The sequence below is a fragment of the Felis catus genome, chromosome A3 (assembly GCF_018350175.1).
Source record: "Felis catus isolate Fca126 chromosome A3, F.catus_Fca126_mat1.0, whole genome shotgun sequence".
NCBI lineage: Eukaryota > Metazoa > Chordata > Mammalia > Carnivora > Felidae > Felis > Felis catus.
Genome location: NC_058370.1, coordinates 110,581,680 through 110,605,874, shown reverse-complemented (window position 1 = coordinate 110,605,874; position 24,195 = coordinate 110,581,680). Strand labels below are relative to the sequence as shown.

General features: G+C 41.9%; 1 protein-coding gene across 4 annotated transcripts in view; it reads right to left on the bottom strand.

Annotated features, from left to right (window-relative positions):
* The window catches only part of FEZ2 (fasciculation and elongation protein zeta 2), a 42,828-nt gene extending 23,954 nt beyond the window's left edge, over positions 1–18,874 (bottom strand). For 2 of the 4 annotated variants that reach the window (XM_023251966.2, XR_006595820.1), the window contains exons 1-5: positions 18,571–18,873; positions 13,840–13,948; positions 7,870–7,986; positions 5,842–5,983; positions 4,517–4,785 (exon numbers count right to left, since the gene is read on the bottom strand). In XM_023251966.2, coding sequence (XP_023107734.1) covers positions 4,517–4,785; positions 5,842–5,983; positions 7,870–7,986; positions 13,840–13,948; positions 18,571–18,824 — 891 coding nt within the window. In that variant the 5' untranslated portion in view covers positions 18,825–18,873. Of the gene's footprint in view, positions 1–4,516; positions 4,786–5,841; positions 5,984–7,869; positions 7,987–13,839; positions 13,949–18,570 lie in introns of all 4 variants that reach the window. The other 2 variants (XM_023251967.2, XR_006595819.1) reach the window with 2 other exon arrangements.
* Between the last annotated feature and the right edge of the window lie 5,321 nt (positions 18,875–24,195).

The following is a 24,195-nucleotide window of genomic DNA, read 5'->3' as shown; positions in this document are numbered from 1 at the left end:
AATTTAAAAACATTACTGGATTCTAAAGGAGGAAATATGGCCATTTCATCCATACGCCGAGGTATGATGCCAAGCGAGTACCCATTAATATCTTTACAACTTCAGGTAACTCTAGGTGACAACCACTGCTAAATTAAAACATACCTAGTGGGACGCCTGGGTGGCTCATCCAGTTGAGTGTCTGACTCTTGATTTCAGCTCGGTCATGATCTCACAGTTCATGAGTTCAAGCCCCACATCGGGCTCTGCACTGACAGTGTGGAGCCTGCTTGGGGTTCGCTCGCTCTCCCTCTCTCTCGGTCTCTCTCTCCCACCCACTCTCTCTCTCAAAATAAATAAATACTTTTTAAAAATAAAATTTAAAAAATAAAATGTAACTGGTATACTTGGACTTGTTCTTGTACTCATGGGAACTGCCACTGAAATTCAATAATCTGTGACTCTATTCAATACAAACAGAAGATTGGCAAAAAAATAAAATTTAAAAGACCACCTGATAGAACAATAATTCAAATATGACAACTCCAAATCCTCTGGGATTGTATCTCCTTTATAGTGAAGTTTCAATTTAACAAACAGGCATTACATGATGTGCAAAGTAGCAAAAATTAGGTGAGATGCTGAACAATGAAACAATGTGAATGAGCCTTTGGGAAGGCTGATGATGATAAATTATGATACTATGAGATTAAAAGTATGTGTACCTCATAAATATGAAAAACATCTCTTATGTGACTTAACAGGCAACTCACAAGAGAATACAGAAGTCAATGGATCAAACCATTATTTGCCTTTCAGATCAACAAAAGATCGAAAGGCTAATAATATCCGTTGTTGGCTGGAAGTGTGGGGAAATGGTCGCTCACTCACACTATTACTAGGTTCATTTCTGTAGAACAATTTGAAAACGCTCCAAAACTGTATATCCTTTGACTCAGAAATTCCACGGATATCAGTGAATGAGTAGACTGTTCCACTAACCAAAAGAAAAATATATAAGAACTACATTCAACCTTAGGAAAATGGTAACTTTAGTTTGATAAATTCCAGAGACAACTAGCTAGTAGGCAGTTGGACATATAATAACTAGCATTTACTCAGGATATATGCTAGTCTTAACACACATTATTTCATTTAGTCCTCCCAAAACTCAAAGGGAGATAGATGTACTCAGTGACAGGAGCAGGATTCAAACACAGCTCTTCCCCCAAAGTTCTTAATCAATAGGCTACTCAGCCTCCATGGGTTTGACACCTGACAGAAGATTCCAAGGTAGAAATACAGATTTGCAAGTTTATCTTTCTTTCACACATTTACTCAGCAGAAAAATGAGTACTTAATGTTACACTTAAGGATATAAAAGAAGATAAAGTTACATTTCCTATCCTTAGGGAACCTGACAGAGACAGACATGAAAACAAAAAAACCTGCAGTCCTGTGTGACCGTGACAAAAGAAACAGTCACGAGGAATAATACTAACCCCCCCAAAAGGAGAGACTAGTCAATTCTGCATTGGAGGAAGAGTCACCGAGGAAGGCTCTAAGAAAGGAAGACAATGCTTGAAGGTCGACTTAAAAAAAAAAAAAAAAAAAAAGTCCTCCAAGTGGACTAGGGGAAACAGGAAAAGCGGGGCTCTCCAGAAAAGGAAAGGACACGTATAAAAGCACCAAGGCCCAAAGAGCACAGTCAGTTCAAAGAAATGCACACAGGTCATCACAGTGATTAACAGACAGTATCCATCAACCATTCCAATCTCCACTCCCACCGCTCTCTTTCTCCTGATGCTGAACAACAGGACATAGGAGATACAGTTTTCTGCTCTCTTAAGTCTCATTTCCTAAAGAGAAGAACCATCCTCTAACCTCCTCTCCAAACAGAGACCTGGAAAAGGACAGGACAACCGACCTTGCCCATCAGGAGGAGCAGTGACATAGTGACCACCCTACAGAAAACAGCTCTCCGGCAGCTTTGCTACCGACCGCCTTACCCAGCCTTTTATTGTCTTGGTGGCATTTATTACTACCAGAAATTACACTCTCTAGTCTTTCTTTCTTACACTCCTAGTCATTCATTTGCTGAACGGATATTTCTTTGTCTTATCCAACATGCAGATTTTAAAAATTAAAACAAAGCAAGATAAGATTTCACTTGTATAAGATACTCAATACTTTATATTTAATAGTATTTCTACGCCCCTCCCCAATTGTCTCCCCAAAACTGTCTAGTGCTCAATCTAAATAGCATCCCTCAGCCCCCAATTTTTTTTTCCCTACAGAAAATGTTTGAAACAAAATGTCTCCAAAATTAACACCTAAATAGTTTAACTCTGCTCTAGTCCCACCCAGATATTTCATTACAGTATCTTTGGACCAAAACAAACAGCTAGCAAACATGGATAGAGGGTTATACCAACTACAAACTGATGTTTTGTTTCAGTGAAACATGTTTAAGGAAAAATGGAAGGAAGGCTACTCCATGCTTAAGGAAAGAAAACCACGTCCTGCTAATAAAACAAAAATATCTATGGCAAAAAGAAAAACGCGACCAATGTTGTTAGAAACCAGGTAATACATGGTATCTGTAAGAAGGTCACCAATTTTTAGAAATTTGTGTCACTGATAACTAACTCTTAGAGATCAGGCTCTGCCCAAACCATGTGTTCTATGAAGTGTCTAACAAAGTACTATCCTTTGCAATCTGTTTATCCAATTGGCCACTTCACTTTAAGGTTCTTTTGAGCCACCCACCACTATTTTCAGAATCATAGGTTTCAGGCTCCTTGAGTCACAGATGGGATGGTCTTTCTCCAGCTTAGAGGGAACCAGCACCACGAGCTCAGCAAGGCCATCAGTAACCTGATTAAAGGTTTTGTTACAAATAGTAGATCAGGACTCGAGAAGCAACTTCGCAAGTCCAAATACTGTGAAAAAAATGGACTTTTACTATGAATCTATTTCATGACTCATAAAGGTTCGAGTAAGAGCTAAATCTTGCCTTGCCAAATCCATTTCTCAATATAAATGCCATGTACAATTACACAGTGAATCCACTCTAACCCTTTTTATATAGGAGTTACAAAAAGAAGCCTTTAAACCCCTCTAGGGACAAATTTATTTTCCTCAGCCAAGTGTTAACACCAATAAATGGAGGGTTTACATGTAATTCCTAAAAACAGACAGACAGAAATTACCAACCACGCTATGACTTTTTGACTAAGCATTTCATTTAATCACACTTGTATAATAGGGCAAGTTAAAGGTGCAATGTTTTTAAAAATATGACATCCAAATTTTGCTCCAGAAATTTAAAGCACACTTTCCAGAACTGTATATTCAAACAAATGTTTTGAAGCTATGTCCTTTCTATACACAAGTGGACATCACACTAAGACCATGTATTTACTCACAGGCCCAAGCAGACAACGAATGGGCTAAACGGCGAGATCTCTTTGTTTGTATCAACTGCTCATTGGTGACCCAGCAACCCAGAACTGCATTCTCTTTCCTGGATTCCATGAGAGGCTGGTTAGTGAGAACTACTTCTCTGATATAAGTATTCTTTAGAAAAAAACAAATCAAGACTTAAAGGCAGAACTTACATTATTACAAACCATAATAGCTAGTCTGTGATAATTCGTATTACCAGGTTATCAGTATCAAGAATGAAAAAGGGACATTCCTCTTAGAAAAATGGATCCCTCTGGACAACCATTATAGTCCAAAAAAACAAAACTGACATTTCTTCACACACAAATAATACGAAGGTGGCAACATATAAGGCCTCAAATGATCAAAAAAAAATGAAATGGCCCTAAGACCAATAAAGAAACGCATCTCATAAAATTAATGTTTATGATGGATTTTAACCACGTGAAATTAAGAGGACCACTTAAGAAAACTGAAAAAGCAGAAAACAAGAAATTTTACATAAAGAGTCAAAGACGCACATATTCTCAACTTTTTCGTCCCCGGTCAGAAATATTCTAATCTGCCAAACACTCAGGCAAATGGCTTATGTCACATAACTGCCTCCAATGCCTTCATGTTCCAACTTCGCTGATAAAAATCAGGAGGAATCTGACTGTGAATCAGTCTGTGCTTTCAGGCTCAGCACAGTTCAGCAACCCTTACAGGCACCCCCTTTTAATTGTTTATTATACGACTCCTGCAAGATGAGCAAAAATAAGAAAATAATACCATTCATACGCCCACCAGCCAAACATAAATAATCACTGTTAATGCTCTGATACCTTTAAGACACCCTCCTTCTTTCTTCCTCCTCTTCCTTCCACTTACCTCTCCCCTGACCATACCCAGAAAACCACTGTGTCCTCACCCAGAGAACCCCTTTCTGAAACTGCTGAGCACAGTGGCATTCTCCACCAGAACCTGTGGGCGCCGCGGTGAGAAGCACTCGCATGCGTAGGCGCCGCCTGCCTGCCTGGGGCCTGGAGCGCTGGGACCACCACGGAAGCAGCTTCCAAGTGCTCAAGGACTCCTGCGAAACACCACTTACTGTGCCGGGCATATGACTTCTCTCGTTCTTCCCATTCTGAGAGCTGCCATTCTTGAGTTTCTTTTTCTTTTTGGCTGTTTCTTTGTGCTCTTTCTGTTTGTTCTGCACTTCAATGAGAACAGAAATGAAGCTGTTTTTCACTTCCTTTTCGAACTCCAGCTCATCTCGCAGGGCCAGCTGCTGCACCAGCTCCTCGGAGTATTCCTTGATGGCAGTCTCAATTTCTTCCAGTAGCTCATTTAATTCAGATACCGAGAGCCTTTTTACTCCTGCGGCCAGAAGCAAAGCACAGCAGAAACTAAGACAAAAATGTTTCGGGAGACGAGCACAACAGGGGGTTTCATGCCAAAAGAGCAGACACCATACTCTAAGCAATGAAACTGTTCACAATCTTCTCATAATCCTCAAACTTCTGGTGGGCAGGACTGAGCAGAGGTAGGCAGCAAAGTTACTTCTCAAGAGGCTGAGAAGTGTAACAACATTCTTTACTTGTCTAACTCAATCATCCCACCAACAGCACTCCAGTCAAGACTAAAAAAACCTTGAACAAGAAACAGAACAAACACAAAAGCTAAGGGAGAGTACCCAAACTACCTGCTGACAAGAAACTGCAAGCAACTTAGCAGGGTTCTAGCACACTTCAAAAGACAGAAGTCGATTTGAAACAATTAAACTAAATACATATTTAATCACATATGGCCCAATATGTGAATTTTTTTGAAGACTGGGAAGAAAGGAGGAAGGCCTACTCCCTAAAGCCCACTTCAGATTTTTCTCAGCACTTCTCCTCATGTGAGGCTATGATGTCACTAAAGTCCCAACACCCAGGACCTCAGAGTGTGACTGTATTTGGAGATGGGGTCTTTACAAAGATAATTAAGTTAAAATGAGGTTGTTAGGGTGGGCTCTAATCCAGTGTGAGTGGTGTCCTTATAAAATGACAAGATTAGGACAGAGATACATGCAAAGAGAAGACCACGGGAGGACAGAGAGAAGACATCTACAAGCCAAGGAGAGAGACCCCAGAAGAAACCAAACCTGCCAACACCTTCATCTTGAACCTCTAGCCTCCAGACCTCTGAGAGGATAAATTCCCGTTGCTTAAGCCCCCGGCATGTGGTACTTCGTTACACAGCCCAAGCTGACTAGTACAGGATTCAAAGGTGAAAGTGACAAAGTCCCTAAGCAATAATAAAAATATGCCCGAGCATTACTAGAGGGCTGAAGAAGGGTGCATAACTTAGCCTTTGGGGTGAAAGCTTTCTGGAGATGGTTTGAGGTGCACAGGAAGTCTAAGGAGCATGGATTGAAGGAGGGTGTCTTACTCTCTTCATAACTGCTAGTACTGGACCTCTTAAGAGTCTGGATTTCCTGGGACAGCATCGACAGCCGATCTGACTGCGTGGGTGTCTCGTCATCTTCTGGGTCTGGAGATTCCTGCATCATTTCTTCAATTTCTTCAATAACCTTCCAAAATACACACACCACTGTTAATCTCTCTGCAACATGGGAAAAACAATCTCTCTGCAACATGGCGCTCATGAGGCAACCAGAAAAGAACAGCACTGAAATATCCACTAACCAACACTGTGAAGGAGTTGGTGTTCTGAATAATCACAATTTTGACTGTTAAGAGTGAACATGGTTTATCAAGGAAATAAAATTTACAATATGCTGAACACAAAATTAAACAGAATAATATTTAATATGCCCATCATGATTCAGTAGATCTATCAGATCTTGAAGGTCTGAGAAATGGTGCAAAACACAGGTACAATTTACCTTACACATGCTAGAACCAGATCATCGTTACAGTCAAAAGAAAGCAAATGACAGAAAATTCACCATATGACACATGCAAGGAATCAATCGAAAGCCATTTAATCAAACTGACATAAAATTTTTGAAATACAACAGTATAAAAAATAAAGCAAGAAATTACCTTTATAGCAGTAAAATTTTCCTTTAATGGCAGAAAAGGAATTTCATATATTAATTCCATGAAAGATTAAGAGATATTCAAAAATTACGTGACATGTAGAAGCTTAAAGGGAAAAAAAGCTGCACAAAAACACGAAAATTTCAGAACCATCTTTCAGACAATGATCTACTGTCATGTGCAACGCTGCTCGAATCTTCCAACAGTACCTTGTCCTGCTCCACTTTTTAAAAGTTGAGAAGGATACAGAAGTCAGTGAGAATGTAAAACCACAAAAATTACTCAACAGTTAGAAAAAATAGGTCTAAGAGTTAAAAAAAAAAAAAAAAGGAAAAAAGAAACTATTAAGAAAACATTCAGGATGAATCAGTAAGCTTAAGGGCAAAGAAAAGTAAATCTGAAGGAGGTGGGGATTATGGTAATTACTAAGAAGATTTTCTCAAATAGGCATTATAAAACAGTACAATGAAATGCCAGAGGAGGCTGCAGAATCTATTTCTCCAAGTCTCAGAAGCAGGAACAGTTTACGGCATTCAGGCAGATAGATTACTGAGGAGACCGTGAACTCACAGGGTCATGTATTTCCCTGAGATATCATGATCAACCTCCCACAGCCCTCTAACCTATTATCTGGCATTTTAAGCACCACACTCTTCCCAGGCCTACAATAATCTAACCACAAATATGACTAAGGAGCATCAAAATGGCACATTTTAATGGACTGCTCCCATCCTTGCCATAACATATCTCTTTCCCGACCTCATCTTTCCAGCCTAAAAATGTAATGTGGTAGCATTCACAGTCAGAGCAGCCACGAGCATGTTATTTCAGGAAGGAGTTCTTACACCACATTTTGACAACACAACAGCAGTGGGAAGAGTATTCAGACAATGAGAAAGCTGATTCAAGCGGTTTACATGAACACAGCGTTGACATTATGAGAGCATGCCACAGGAATAAAGCTCACTTCTTTCCGGGTTCACAGTACGCACTTCTAATAAGTACTGATTTTTCACAGGCTTTTAGAGGAACTGGGTAATTTCTACACAGATACATCAGAGTTGGCCATGTCTTGCCAACCCTAAAAAAAGTACCAAACTCATAATATTTTTTGTCATTTCAGGTTAAGCAATAACCCTCCCTTAGTAATAACTCGCTGCACTGATTTAACAAGGTCTATACTGGAAAACTGCCTATCTTGAAGAATCTTCCCAACTAGCATAATCCCATCTACTTCGGATTACATATACTTTCTTCTTTTCTCAGTGGAGGAGTTGACTGATAAGCCTACATAAACAGAAAATGCGGGAAAAATCAGTAGATTCCAACAACCCGTCACTTATTGCCACAGTTAGAAATTGTCCTTCAGCTCGAGGTTCTCTTTTCCTTTCCTCGATGAATTTCTCCATAATACCTGGTCTGCAGTGAAGAGGGGCTCTTCATTAACGCAGGAGACGATGATTGAATGCATATCCAGCTGTTCTCTCAGCTCCTCATCATCTGATGTATCAAAGAGCAAACTGTCACTTATCTAAAAGCAAAATAACCCACTGTTAAAAGCAGGACATTCTGATCACAACAAAGTCACAGTGTCTGGGTAAAGAGTCTTCCCTCGAAAGGGAGAAATGACTCCAATCACTGTGCGCTAGGCAGTGTATGAAGTGCTTTATGTATTCACCTCAAACACAAATGAGGGGAATGGAAAGGAAACATGAAATTGCCTGCATGAATGCTGCCTGCACCTCTACTGCCCAATACAGACACACACGTAGCTGCTTTTTCCATGGAGAAGAATGTTTTACACAGTATTTGTTAGGAAGTTGTAGGGAATGATAGAGACACCCAAAGGAGGCAACAGGCGGGTTTAGCAGCGAATGTTATTTAGTTAACAATCTAATAGTAAGAGTAGATGTTAAAATTACACAGATGACATAAAGTTAATTACTTGCAAACTAACTTCTAATATTCGGGGTAAAATATCAAGAATCACTCCCTGGCACTGTCCACGGGGGTCATACTTTGCCTTACAGTGGAACATCTCTCCTTCCAAAAATAAAATCTCTCTAGGTTCCAAGAAGATCTTTCAACCTAACTGTGCTGGAAGTTTCTGTCTGCTTCACTGCCATTTTCCACTCTGCTCTGGGCCTCAGGAGGCTGAAGTTTATGGCCTAAATCAAAGCACGCCCTTGACTTCAGGGCAGTCCCTACTGCCTCCCTCGTTCCTCATACAGAAGCATCCGAAGTGTAAGGGTGAATCCAACCCACCCAGTAGGAAACCCACAGTGAGAAGTGCAAGGAACCGCTGGTGGGCTGCCTTTCAGAACATCAGGCAGGGAGAGGAGCAACGCCAGTGCTCCAGGGTCTCTCCCCCCACACACTCCAATTCCATGCTGCACCACGGTGATGATATGGCTCCCCATTCTATTCTTCCCGGACCATCGGCCTAGGAAAGGCCTGCATGTGGCCTTCAGCGCACCATTGTGAAATTTCAGACTGTGTATGAAAAAAAGAATCTAAAAGCTTCCAGAGAGAGGTAAAAAAAAAAACACATTAAAAGGATCAAGAATCAAAAATGTCATTTGAACTCTCAACAGCAACCAAAGAAGCCAGAAAACGATTACTGTTATTTCCATGTTTCAATACATTCCACCCTAGAATCCTATCTCCAGCTAAACAAACAATTAGATGGGAGCTTGGAATAAAGACATTTTCAAGTATTCAAGTTCTCAAAGTATTTGACCTCATACACCCTTTCTCAGACAGCTACTGCAAAATATGCTGCATTAAAACCAGGAGGAAAGCCAGAAAGGAAGCAGACAAGGGATCTAATACAAGAAAGAGGTGAGGGCATTCTCGTAATGAAAGTGAAGTAAAGATCCCAGAATGTTGGCTGTGACGCTCAACGAGAGAGTGACCAGGTCAGATGAGAATGGTTATTGCACAGGACGTTAAGAAAAGCACAAGAGGAAGAAAGACAGACACTAACAGATTATCTGGTGTATGTCACTTACTAAAGTGAGTTTCAGGGCTCTGTTGAAGCTGAATCTGTGAGCTAATGGTAACTTAAATAAAACACAAGGCAATTATTATTACCCTAAGAAAAAAATTACAAGAGGAAATTTCTCATGATATACGGAAATGGGTCAACTGTGAACATTTAAACAGTCAATGTAAATGATTAAAATTAACTTAACCAAATATCTTAATATAACTATATTGGAAAGACAAGGGAAGGGAAAGTTTTGGTGATGGGGGTTGGAGAGAGGACTGAGAAAGACCCAAACCCTCATCCTCTGGATGTAAAGTAAATGGATAAAGTCTAAAGTTGGAAAGAAAAAAAAAAAGCAACTAAAATGGGAGAATGTTTGACTTCAAAATTATAGAAGTGGAGATGACATGTGCCTCGGTAGTCGTAAGGATGTACGGGATGATGGAGAGGAGACCTAACAATTATCCCCACAGGTCCTTAAATTTTAACACTTCCCAAAATCAATCTTCATTATAATCTGAGGACCACAGATTTATTTTTCCCCTCACAAAGTTTTAATTTTGAAGTGACCCCTAAGGAAGATAGGATCATCTTCTTCCTGCTTCTACTCTTGAAGATGAAAAGGTGCATATAACAACGTTCCCTGTCCCTGAAAAAATGCTCATGGCAGGAGGAGGAAGATGGCACAGGAGAGGTTCCTAAAGCAATGTGATTCCGAAGCCTTCTATCATCTAAGCATGTTCAAAACCGGCACTGGATTTAGAAATCGTTTTCATAGCTATTGCCAAGATACACAAGTGATACCAGTAACCCATTAGAATAGATTTCCATAACAACAGAAATAATGATCCCAGATCATCTTTCCCGGGACTGAGCCAAGTCCATTCCCCACAGAGATGGCATATGTTAAGGGCTGGAACCCCTTTCGGGCTTTGAAAGCTAACCTTGGCTGTCATGGGTGTCATTATTCACTCTCCCATTCGGCATCAGTGTGTCTTCTCTCTGCCAAGCATTCCCATCACTCCTTCCTGTGCCAGGTTAGACACACAGCCGGTGGTTCTACTGCCCTGTATGAAACTGAAGCTGCTTCGGATGGAAAAAATGTGCCCATGTAAGAATTTGGAACGTACTAGTTGCCTTACTCCAGAAAAGACTCATCCAATTCAGAAGTATGCCGTCTTAAACATCTTAAGCCTCAATGAAAGAAAAATCAAAAGCTGAAATCTGGCAAATGGTGGTTTTCCTAAAGGTTTTCCTCAGCCTAATGCAAAAGAAATGTCTTCTCCCTTCGTCAAGGAAAAAAAAAAATCCTATAGATCTTGTTTTACAATTGGAATAAACTAAAGAATGCTTCCAAAAGGCAAATTTAACACGATTCAGTCACGGGAAGGATCGAGCACAGGTGGCAATGCTAAACAAGATAACTCAGGTTAAAAAAGATGTAATGATATGCTATCTAATGGAATGAGATGGTTGCTTCTTATACAGTTCCACGTTGCCCACTTGTTCTTAAGGAACTTAATGTGTGCCACTCCTTCCTGAGAAACAGAGTTCTAATTTCTAATTTCAGTTCTATTCATCAGACAGATAGATGACAGATGGATGATCGCTTGTCCACTTTAATCTGATGAGGTTTCCAGATAAGGTTTTTATAATTAAGATTAGTTACTAGTACTAAACTCCAAGTGGTTACTAATCAACTACCCTCAGCCATACCATTATTCTGGAATTAAAAACAACAACCAAAAGGCAGAAAAAGGGAGTGACTTCCTAAAGTGCAATCTAAGAACTATACAAGACATACATTTTATTCAATGAAACTAAATTAGAGTGTCCCATTCATCCTGCAATGTACTCCCATTTGAAACTATGAAAGGCTCTCTTCTATGCTGTATTTTATTATGTCAAACAAAAAATTACTCATTAATTGGCTATCATGGATTTAGCACTATGTTAAATAATATAAAAATAGCTACTTTTTAAAAAAGAACTTTCCATCATGGTCTCTGACCTTATGGTCTCATTGACGAGATCATACATTCGTACACTCAACATAACTTGTCCTAGTACTCACTATGTGCCAGGCACAGTGATAGCTACTAAAAACACAATTACAAAGACACCTGCCAGCAAGTCACAATCTAATGACAGACCCTGAAACATATGATTAATAAGAGAACAAAGTAATGGTTAGAAACATGAACAATGTGCTGTCAGGATTAGTACCCAGGAGACAACGGGGCTAACCTCTGTGGGACAGATAAGTCCTTGAAGATTTTCACAACCCCACCAGTGTAACCGATTCCCACAGAGAGAGGTGCATTTTCCTCCCGCACAGGGATTTAGGCCATGGCTAAATGACCATCTGTCAGAGATGCTGTAGATGGGGATTCCCCCCAAGTGAGAGGGTGGATTACGTGTCCTTTAAAGTCGCTTCCAACTCTAAAATTGTATAATTCCATGAGATCAGCAAAGGCTAAAACAGTAATAGGAAGCTTCAGAGAGGAAGGGAAACTTGAACTAAGCCCAAAATGATAGCTAGGGTCTAAATAAACAGAAGATAGAGCATAAGGTATGCTGTTTTATTCCTTTTCACTAAACATATGCCAGGATGGTCAACAAAATAGCTTTGTGGGGTTAATAACTGGAACATACAGTAAGATTTCTGTATCTACTAGAATACTAGGAAATAGAAGCAAAATTCTGTATTTTACTAGAAAATAATAGCAGCAGGCTTTCCTGAATCATATATTTAAGAAAACTGTTTTCATAAAACATTAGCAATACTATTTAAAATACTGACAGCCCCACTGCATTATACTCTCAATTACACAACTATACTTAATGAAATACAGAGCGTGCCAAAAAATCTGGCATGAGTTTACACTGTTACATGATAAGGAACTTCAAACAGTCAGGCCAGGAAACTTAACATAATTTGGCTACATTTCTCATCACCTTTAGATAAACCAACAATGTGATTTTCCACTTAAAATAACTATCTTCCTGGGGCGCCTGGGTGGCTCAGTCAGTTGAGTATCTGATTCTTGATTTCAACTTAGGTCATGATCTCACAGTTCGTGAAACAGAGCCCCGCAACGGGCTCCACGCCGAGCATGGAGCCTGCTTGAGATTCTCTGTCTCCCTCTGCCACTCTCTCCTGCTTGTACTCTCTCTCTCTCAAAATAAATAAACTTGAAAAGAAAAGAAAAGAAAAAAGAAAAGAAAAGAAAAGAAAACAAAAGAGGAGAGGAGAGGAGAGGAGAGGAGAGAGGAGAGGAGAGGAGAGGAGAGGAGAGGAGAGGAGAGGAGAGGAGAGGAGAGGAGAGGAGAAAATCTCTGCATTAAAAAAAAAATTAGGGGCACATGGGTGGCTCAATTAGTTAAGCTTCCAACTTCGGCTCAGGTCATGATCTCGTGGTTGGTGAATTCGAGCCCCTCACCGGGCTCTGTGCTGACAGCTCAGAGCCTGAAGCCTGCTTCGGATTCTGTGTCTCCCTCTCTCTGCCCCTCCCCACTTGCGTGTTCTCTCTCTCTCTCTCAAAAATAAATAAATAAACATTAAATTATCTTCCCTTTTCTACACTCCCACCCCAGATGTCCTATCAATTGTGATCACACTTAAGACATCTTCACATTACAATACCAAGGAATCCTAAGCAGCCTCAGTTAGCCAAGAACAGTAATGTCTTTTTTTTTTTAATGTATATTTATTTTTTGAGACAAAGTGTGAGCAGGGTGCAGCAGAGAGAGAGAGAGAGAGAGACACAGAGAGAGAGAGAGAGAGAGAGAGAGAGAGAGAGAGAGAGAGAGAGAGACAGAATCTGAAGCAGGCTCCAGGCTCTGAGCTGTCAGCACAGAGCCCGACATGGGGCTCAAACCCAGGAACCGCAAGATTATGACCACAGCCGAAGTCAGACACTTAACTGACTGAGCCACCCAGGCGCCCTGAACTGTAATGTCTTTTAGGTTCCCCAATACTCACAGAAACAGAGTCTTCCGAAAATGTGTCATGTCCAACAAGTCCTTAAATTCATCAGAAAGTTAACTCTATATTGATATTCCAGTACCCTCAATATATAACTGAGTTTTCTCAGCATACTAAAGTTATGCTAGTTAAGCTCAGGAGAAAAATGCTCATCACTGGTGTTCATACACAGGTAATGAAGATTTGGCTAAACATACAAAAGTGAGTGTGTGCAGGGGAAGAACTGGAGGAAAGTGGTAGCAAGCTGACAGTAGTGGAGCCAAGATGGCAACAGTGGGCCACTCCAATTGCTAGAAACTTGGAAATAAGAGGCAACCCAATGAACATGCGTGAAATAGAAAGGCTACTTTTTAGTTCCATCCTCAGGATCAGTTAGTCAGAAACTATCAGCTCAATTCTTAACTTACCCCTTTTTCTGAGAGGTTCAGTGTAAGCAAATGCAAGGTCCTAGTATGGGATGACTTCCAGTCTACAGGCATGACGTTCCCGTAATTATCGGTCAGGGCATTCCAAATCCTTAAAAAGAAGAAAACCACAATCAATGAAGGTTAACATCCTACATATCTTTTATTAAATAAACATGCAATACTATAGTGAAAGATGCAACAAAAAATAACAAAGCAAAACAACAGAAGGCCTGTTTTCCAGAAAAACACCAAAAAGAAGGGCCTCCTAAATAACACTAAATGAAAATCAGCTAATCAGGCTGACAAGATCAAGTGATTAAAAACTCTTTCAAAGTTGACAGCTAACATTCCCACTGTTCTAGGTGCCAGGCACAGTCCTAAGCAATTTACATATATGAACTCATCTAATCCTCACAAACTATATTATGAAGAATAATTATCCCCATCTTGCAGATGAGGAAACTAAAACACAGGCAGCTTATGTAATGTTTACAGAGCCACACAAGTAGTACACACACTATGTTTTCCATTTATTTTTCTTCAATAACTTCCTAATATACTGGTCATTTCATAGGGTGAGTCATCTTTCTCTAACCAAAATTTTTTATCCTTTTTAGAGAAAGGATTCAGTCTCAGTGTGAGGCTAGGGTTTAATATCTATTTTGTAATATAACAGGCTAAGGACTAAGATAAATGAAGGGGGAAAGAAACAGGAATTCACAATAAAATGCACAAAGGTTATATCCAATGCAATTACCCTTCCTTATTGTCAGACAGCATTTTGGGGAAGCAACAGAGTAAAATGAAAGGGTGCTTGACTAAAATTCAGAAAACATAGACTCTTGTTTCCATTCTTTCTCAAACAATGAGTCTTTGGCTATGCCCCTTAACCTCTCTAGGTATGAGCAACCCTTCTATAAAATGAGAAGCCTGGACAAGAATACCAGATATTCCTTCCAGTTCTATTACTCCAAGCATTATTTCACATGAGTCATGCTGAGGAAAGTCCCAAGCCACATCAGACAAGGACAGCAAACTCCAATTTCATGATCAAAATTCAGATTTCAGTACCAAAGTAATATCAGCATAATCAAACATGACATTGTATGAAAGATATGAATGACTTTAGAGATATAAATGAGATGAAATTTAATTGGGTAAGTTAAACATTACATATATAAGTGACTTAGTGGGCAGAGATACACAGATGTCATAAGGGAAAAAAAACTAAAATATATGGCAGATATCTAATCATGAATAAGCCATTAAACAATTGAGTGGGTTTTTTTTTCCAAATGTGTAAGCCACTAAAGAGACAAAAACAAGACCACTGGAGGCATAAAAATAAGAATGCAAGCTTAAAAATAAAGAAGGAACATACTTGATTTAATGAATTTGGGATTTGGTGCTAAACAGAAGAAGCAATGGGATGGTAACTGCCAAAAAAACATAAAATCCCAAAATGATGTCTGGCTTTGGAATGCACATCAGCTTCAATGAAAACGTGAACCCAAAAAGCTCTAGGAAACTGGCTCGTTTACCCTGCACATCTCCCAAATGCATAGTTCACTCCTCTCTGTTCGAATCATAACCTTCTCCAATGCCAAAGTGCTCAAATCAGAGGCAACAGTTGCGGACTGTTAAACGTGCTGAGTTTTTGACCCACACCTTCCTAGGTAAAAGCACTTCAGATACCAAATAACTGACTATATACCTAACACTGGTTAGGAACTCAAGTAGGATATTCTCGTAGGTGAAGACAGTCCAGAGTTTTGGGGACTGCTTGTTTGCTTCTTTTTAAATGAGGCTGGAGTAAGAGGGCAAGTGGAGTGCAATACTTCACCCACTAGGAGAGACTGTGGGTGAATCTGATCTTCCAAGAAAGTGAAGGACAATTAACAGTACTCTCTCTCCACCAAGGTCACAACAGTTGTAGTTGGAAGGACACAGGGCTGACTTAAGTGGAAGATTTCTAGAATTCTCCAGTCAAGACATGAATTGCCTTCATCCTTATCATAAAGTATTACAACCCGTCATAAACAACCAGTAGGACAAAGTCAAAGGAGGTCAAAATCCTGTGACACCGAATCCTACATGATACCCTTTCTAAAGTAAAATCTTAGCAGGTAAGTACAATCCATATGTAGCCAAAAATAAAGGTGGGGCTCAGAGAAGTTAAACGAAGTGCCCTAAGCCAAGGCAATATCTAAGTGAAAGAATTCTCAACTCTCTCTAGTTTGAGGAGCAGGGATGGACATTTTGGATTCCATAAATGGAGAAATTTATGCAACAGAAAGGGGTGAGTGAGTGATGACCAGCCCCAGCCCCTGAAAAGAGAGAAAGAGGTTTGTTATGCATTCCCAAATCAAGCATCATGCATTACTACCAACATATCTACTAAAAACCATCATCAATAGTAATAAAATTATTTTTTTTAAGTTTTAAAATTTTTTTTTCAACGTTTATTTTATTTTTGGGACAGAGAGAGACAGAGCATGAACGGGGGAGGGGCAGAGAGAGAGGGAGACACAGAATCGGAAACAGGCTCCAGACTCTGAGCCATCAGCCCAGAGCCTGACGCGGGGCTCGAACTCACGGACCGCGAGATCATGACCTGGCTGAAGTCGTAGGCTTAACCGACTGCGCCACCCAGGCGCCCCTATTTTTTTAAGTTTTACATCAACCTAAGATTTAAGCAAAGACTAAAATAAACTACTTTCGTGTTGTTTTTTATTTTTTTTAACGTTTATTTATTTTTGAGCATGAGATCATGACCTGAGCCAAAGTCGGAGGCTTAATCGACTGAGCTACCCAGGCGCCCCTAGTGTTTTTTTTTTAAGTTTGTTTGCTTTGAGAGAGAGAGAGATGGAGCATGAGCCAGGGAGGGGCAGAGAGAGAGGCAGACAGAGAATCCCAAATAGGCTCCAGGCTGTCAGTGCAAAGCCCAATGCAGGGCTCAAACTCAGTTCATGAAATCATGACCTGAGCCGAAATCAAGAGTGGGACGCTTAACTGACTGAGCCACACAGGTGCCCCTAAAATAAACTACTTTCTAGACAGTACAGGTGAAGCAAGAATAGGAAGCCTTAACTATTTGTGTACAAACCACTCATCTGTTTTGAGAAGTCACTCTTGACAAACCCAAAACCCAAAATATCATTTTTTTAATCCAGAATATGTTCTGAGTCCTTGTGATTCAGAATATATAAATCTACACATATATAAAACTATCTTCTCTGGGAACAGACTTTCAAAAATGTCATCTTTTGCTACAAGCTACGTACATGCGTGTATAAATTCGTCATCAACTCTTCCCTCCACACCGGGCAGGTCAATGAAATGATGTGGTCCCCAGCATAGCTGGGCCCGAACCACTGCCAAGGCAGTGTTTAAAGGCCCCCATTCCTAAATCCTTCTCAAGCTTCCTACCTTATTCACAGAGGAGTCAGGCTGGAAGGCCCTTTCAGTGCCTGTGGATCCTTCTCCATCTCTCAAGAATCCTTCCCTAACCCCTAATCTCTCCACTCCATCAGGGCTCTAAAAACCCACCCCACCCATGTCCACACTGTTTATTGCACTACTTGAACCCTCAGCCTCTCCAGGGCTCCTCCCCAGCCACCTATACCATATGCTCAGCTCCCTCACCCTCACCACCCCTTTTACTGTCTTTTGGGGTGAAACCCTGGTACCTAACGACAACCCTTAGCCAAATTTTAAGTGGCTAGTTAAGGCTAGGCTAGTAGTTAAATGAAGTGCCCCCCTGGAACTCTGCCTCCCCCTTAACCAGCTCTCACAAATCCCTATGAATTTCCTATCATGGCACTTAGACGGTTCTATCCTAATGACCTGCTAATGTACGTGTTTACCCACCAGACTAAGAGATCCCAGTCGTTAGTAACCAGTGCGTTCCTTTCGTTTTTGCCTCTGTGGTGATGTGCACTCCACCTGGGCTCTCAGATGGAGCCAATAAATTGTGGCATAAATGCTGCTTTAACGCTGGTACTTTTGCACGTGCCATATCGGCGAGCTGTATTGCTAGACCTTTCTTCATCTGCCAGGCAAACTCCCACGCACCCAATCAGGATCCAGTTTTCACATTTCTTTCCCCGTGAAGCCTTTCCTGCCTCTCCCACATGTCCTATATAAAAAAATCTCCTATACTTTGCACTTACGTCCAGGAGAATATGTCACACCCATACAAATATTTGTCTGCAAGTCCACCCCCCGGCCTAAATTGTGCCCTATGTGACAGGGGTATGTTCAGTCACCTTGGTATCCCCAGGGCGAAGCAGCCTCTGGCACTGAGAGCTTAAATTAATGCTAGTTGAATGAATGAGTGGCTACACACGTGCCCGAAGAGGTGCTGTCTCTAACTACTGGCTCCGGGCAAGCAGGTTCCTCTCGGAACCAAACAGACCCGGGTCGGTTTCTAGGGAGCAGGAGGGCAGTAGCGGAGAGAGAGTAGCGTGGAGGGCGGAGGAGCGGGGATTTAAATAGCTGAGCGCCCGGAGGCCAAAAGCCCCAGGGAGCCCAGCGGGGGCGCGGGGAGGGCGGGGACTCGCCAGTCTGTGGAGGCGGAAGGAGGGCGCGGGGAGGAGCCTGTGGCCGGAGTCCCGCCGAGGCTGCGGACCGAGGGCCAGAGGGCAGGACGAGGGCTGGACGAGAGCTGGACGAGGGCAGCTCGAGGGGCAGGGGGGGCTCCCGCCCGCTCCCGGCCGGGCCCGCACTCACTCGTCCCCCTGCAGGAGGCTGCGCTCGGTGATGGGCCGCACGGCCGCCCTCGGGGGCTCGGCGCCGGGACCCGAGGGGCGGAAACACAGGCTCAGCTTCTCCTCCAAGCTGCAGGCCAGCGCCGGGAAGCCGTCACCTCCCCCGCCCGGCCCTGCCCCGGCCTCGGGGCTCGCGTTACAGTTCTCTTGGTCCTGGAGGCTCCGGGCGGGCTCCTGGAACTCATAGAAATCCTGCCAGTCCCCGTCCGCCGCCATCGCCGCCCGGCGCAGTCGCGCGCCCCGCCCCACAGGCCTCGCCCCACAGGCCCCGCCCGAGGCCCCGCCCCACCCAGCAGGTCCCGCCCCCCCTCGGGCCCCGCCTCCTCCGTCCCGCCACCGGGGTACCTGTCAGAGCCAACTGGCCTCGGGGTCTTCCCTTTTCCTGAGGCTTCCCTGAGGTGATCGCTGTCCCTGTAGAAAGGAAACCTTTAGTTAACGTTGAGTCTCTTCCTACAGTTTCTATCACTCAGGAATGACTTCCCTCTTAACCTTTCCCTAGTGGGAAACTAGCCTAAATGTGGTGGCTAAAATAAAGGGCTTCTTTAAACTCGCGACCTAGTGTCAGATTATGACCCAGAAGAAACCGGCTCCTTCTGTTAACTTTCCAACCAGAAGAGCAGGCACAGTCACTTGGAAATGCTTAAGCCCTTCCAAAATTCATTCCACAAATATTTCATGTCTAACACACGCAAAGCACTTTCTAGACCCTGGGGAACATACAAAGATGAATAATTATGTGAATTAATATTTGAAAAGCACTTGGAACAGTGTTGGGGAAGGTAACTGAAAAGACATGACCGCCACTTGACCCGTGAGTTGGACCCAGGCACTGGAAGTCTCACACCCTCCCCTGTCCTTGGAATGTGGGTTCCACTTGCCTTTCCTGCTCCCAGAAGCGCTCCAAGGACAGAGCCTTCAGAGAGTATGTAGTGTTGAGAACACCTGCGGGGTATACCATGACTGAACCCAGTTAGGCCTCTTAATAAACTTTTGAAGATTCGGCAGGTGGGTGTGGGGATCTATTTGTCTTGCTGTCACCAAAGGCAAGCCTCCTATGTAAGTTCCTTTTGCTTATTAAAACTGTCACCTACCATCCTGGAGTGGCCTGCTGCTTTCTTTGGTCTTTCCCTGCCCTCCACCTAGGAGGCTGATTTCAGATTACACCTGGGAAGCTCCAAAGAGGGTTGCAAACCAAGGGTTGCAAACGTTATAGACATTATGCTAAGTGAAGTCACACACAAAAAGACAAATGCTGTATGATTCCTCTTGTATGAGGTACCTAAGTGGTCAAAATCATAGAGACAAGAAAGTAGCATGGAGCTGCCAGGGGCTGGGGGTAGGGAGAGAAATGGGGAGTTAGTGTTTCATGGGTACAGAGTTTCCTTTGGGGATGATAAAAAAATTCTGGAGATGGATGGTAGTGATAGTCACACATGAATGTACTTAATGCCACAGCACATTTAAAATTTCTTAAAATGGTAATGTTCATGTTATATATATTTAACCATGATTTTTTTTCTAAAAAGGTGTGGCTATTAAATTCCTTGTTAGAACTGCCCTATACAGATGTGCCTTGTTTACTTAACATCTGATCTGCTTAAAAGTGGATCCAAATCAGACATTTAAAATTAGTTCATTCACTGTATATAGTAATTATTGATAAATTGCTAACTTGTTGATTATCTCTTTTACTTTACTGTTTGATGGAGGCTATATTTTATACTATAATTATATAAATTCACTAGCAAGTAATGCAAGATTAATAAAATAGACTGTTATTTGAAGATGTAAATCTGAGGGCCTCATTCGGAGGAGAAGAAATTCGGTGGAGGCAGAAATCTCTCTGGCCTATGCAGGAAAAAAGATGAAGAAAAGAGAAAAAGATGCCAACCTTCCACAACACAAAGTCCACTTCCTAATGAGTTGGGAGAAAAATTAGTAAATAATAATAATAATAATAACACTAAGAAAGTTCTGTTGAGCACAATGACACATGATCAGAAGGTGACTCTATGGAAGACTGACAGGGTGCATTCAGGAGACCAGGTGGCCTCAAGAGACTCCACCAGTTTGTAGAAAGAAATAGACATAAACAATTCAGGAGAGTTTGAAAAAGAGAGAGAGAGAGAGAAAACCCAGGAAGCTTGGGTCACATTTGGATGAGATAAACTGGTTCTGTAAATGATTTTATTTTTTGCCTGATCCAGGTTACACATTTAATGTTGCCCATATGCATTACAGTCTATTTTCCGGTATACTTATTAATACAAATTTCTTCTAGGGGTATTTGTCCCAAATTGTCCATAGACTCAAGAGTGCTAGGACAAGGGAACCATAACATCCAGCAATATTCCACAAAATCAACCAGAGGAATCCCCCAAAATTTCCAAAGATGAGGGTGTTACAAGAATGAGTGTTAAAATTGAAATACCCTACTTCTTTGGAGTTGTATTTTCTCAGGTTCTTGTTTTTCATTCTTCTCCCTCTATGGTTTTCTTTCCAGAGGTGTTAAAATTTCTTTTGCTCTCTTTGGAGAAGGAAAATCTTATTGTGAGTGGGGTTGTGATGGGTGAGACTAAATGTCTGTTCTACACATATTATAATTTTTATTTTTTTTAGTGTTTATTTTATTTATTTTTGAGACAGACAGAGCATGAGCAGGGGAGGGGCAGAGAGAGAGGGAGACACAGAATCTGAACCAGGCTCCAGGCTCTGAACTGTCAGCACAGAGCCTGATGGGTGGCTCAAACCAACGAACTGTGAAATCATGACCTGAGCCGAAGTTGGATGTTTAACCGACTGAACCACCCAGGCACCCCAATGTTATAATTTTTAAAGCTGTAAGTTTAACAGGGTTTTTTTAAGGGTGCTCAAAATGTTGTCATCAAAAGAGTTATGCCAATATTGCTGCATCTAAATAGTGTCATCAAAATATTATGTATCTAATATCACCTCACACCTATCAGAATGGCTAAAGTCAAAAACACAAGAAACTACAGTTGTTGGCAAGGATGTGGAGAAAAATGAACCCTCATGCACTGTTGGTAGGTATGCACCTCATGCAAACTGGTGCAACCACTCTGGAAAACAGTATGGAGGTTCCTCAAAAAATGAAAAATAAAACTACTTTATGACCCAGCAATTGCACTACTAGGTATCTATCCAAGGGATACAGGTGTGCTGTTACAAAGGGACATATGCACCCCCATGTTTATAGCAACACTATCAACAATAGCCAAAGTATGGAAAGAGCCCAAATGTCCATCCATGGATGAATGGATAAAGAAAATGTGGCCTATATACACAAAGGAATATTATTCAGCCATAAAAAAATAATGAAATCTTCCCATTTGCAACAAGATGGATGGAGCTAGAAAGTATAATGCTAAGTGAAATAATCCAGTCAGAGAAAGACAAATACCATATGATTTCACTTATATGTGTAATTTAAGAAACAAAACAGATGAACAAAGGAAAAAAGAGTGACAAACCAAGAAATAGACTCAACTATAGAGAACACACTGGTGGTTACCAGAGGGGAAGTTGGTGGTGGGAGGATGGTTTAAATAGGTGATGAGTATTGAAGAGTACACTTGACATAATGAGCACTGAAATATATAGAACTGGCTCATTGTTGAAACTAATATAATGCTGTATGTAACTGTACTGGAATTAAAATGAAAAACTCAATTAAAAATATTTTAACTGCTATGCATCTAAATAAATAAGCTACTTGTTGGATCTACAAAGACAAAACAATGTGGCCTATTAATATAATTGTTTCTATAATTTAAGCAAACACACACGTAATTGCTCAATTTTCTACTTGACTTCACTAGGGTAGACACAGAAGTAAGCGTGTTTCTAATCTGATATTAGATGGTTAGGACTAGTTGTCTTGGGAATTCCTTGTTACTTTTTAAAGAAGAAAGGTTAACTTAATTAAATGTTGTAGAAAGTAACTAACTCTTTTTTTTTTTTCAACATTTATTTATTTTTGGGACAGAGAGAGACAGAGCGTGAACGGGGGAGGGGCAGAGAGAGAGGGAGACACAGAATCGGAAACAGGCTCCAGGCTCTGAGCCATCAGCCCAGAGCCCGATGCGGGGCTCGAACTCACGGACCGCGAGATCGTGACCTGGCTGAAGTCGGACGCTTAACCGACTGCGCCACCCAGGCGCCCCGAAAGTAACTAACTCTTAAGGTCGGATTTGCCCTTTGGAAGATTGGATAGGTGTACAAACCTTCAAAGTCCTCAAGTCTCACCAAACTGGGAGTTCCAATGCACTGAATTAGCCTAAATGTAATGAGCTTGGTCATCCCCTCTGGTCAGCCTGCAGGACTCCAGGCACTGCCACCTGGAAGCTCATTGGGTGAGTGTGTGCTGGGGAAGGCCAGCACCCTCAAGGTTGCACCCATCTACCCACGGGGCCAGAAAATCCCAGCCTCAGCCTTCTCTTCCTAGTACGGGCTGAATAGGGCTCCCCCAACATTCTATGTTGACATTCTAACTCCCAGTACTGCAGAATCTGACTGTACTTAGAGATAAGGTCTTTAAAGAGGTGATTAGGTTAAAATGACGCCATTAGGGTGAGGCCCTGATCCAACCTGATGGATCCTTACAAAAAGAGGAGGAGACCCCTGGGGCACATCCATATATCAAGAAGACCATGCCCACAGCAAGTGGGCAGCCATCTGCAAGCCAAGGGGAGAAGCCTCAAAAGGAACCAAACCTGCTGACAATTTGATCTTTGACTTCTAGCCTCCAGAACTGTGAGGAAATAAAATTCTGCTGTTGTAAGTCCCCCAGCCTATGGCATTTTGTTATGGCAGCCCTCAACAACCAACATACCTCCCAAAGTCATCCCAGTGGTTTCTGAGAGTCCCCACAGGGCACCTCACTTGAGCTCAGGACAGATAATGATCCTGTTCCTTCTTCTGGCTTCCTTGTCATCCTTGACTATTGGTCCTTCCTAGAAATAACAGTAATTAGATGTTAAATGGGTGACTTACTAATAAAGAACAAAGCCAGAACTTTCCCTGTACCCTATTACACACCTACAAAAGACAAGACTAGAAATGATAAAGAGAAATTAGAGTCACTGAGACACAGAGCTGCCAGCCAGATAGAGAGGGGCTGGGGTGCCCTGACTCAAGCCAAGAGAGAGGGGTTCCCAAAAGCCAGAGAGTGTCCAGAGCTTGCACGAAGGGTGACCAGTGTCTTTGCCTCCAGCAAGATAGAATACTGAGATGCAGGATTTTGACCCCAGTACCCTCATGGCCACAGGATGGGCCACTATGAGCAGTTCTTAGAAGAACCCAATGTATGTTCCTTGGAGTTCAGGGGCATATGTGAACTTAAGAAGTAGGGCTTCCTATTACCTAGAGAATTCTGAAGCCAGGAGGACAGAGGAGCTGCCTGTCTTGTTGGGGCCAAGAGAGAAGGCAGCAGAGGGGCAGCTCACCATTTCTTGGGCAAGGGTTATGACTTTACCCTGGGGACCCAGTGTTCATGCCAGAAGGTAGCTAGACTCAAGTCAACTTGAAAGGGTCCCATAAAAAAACGTGAGCGGGTTTGATGAGCCCG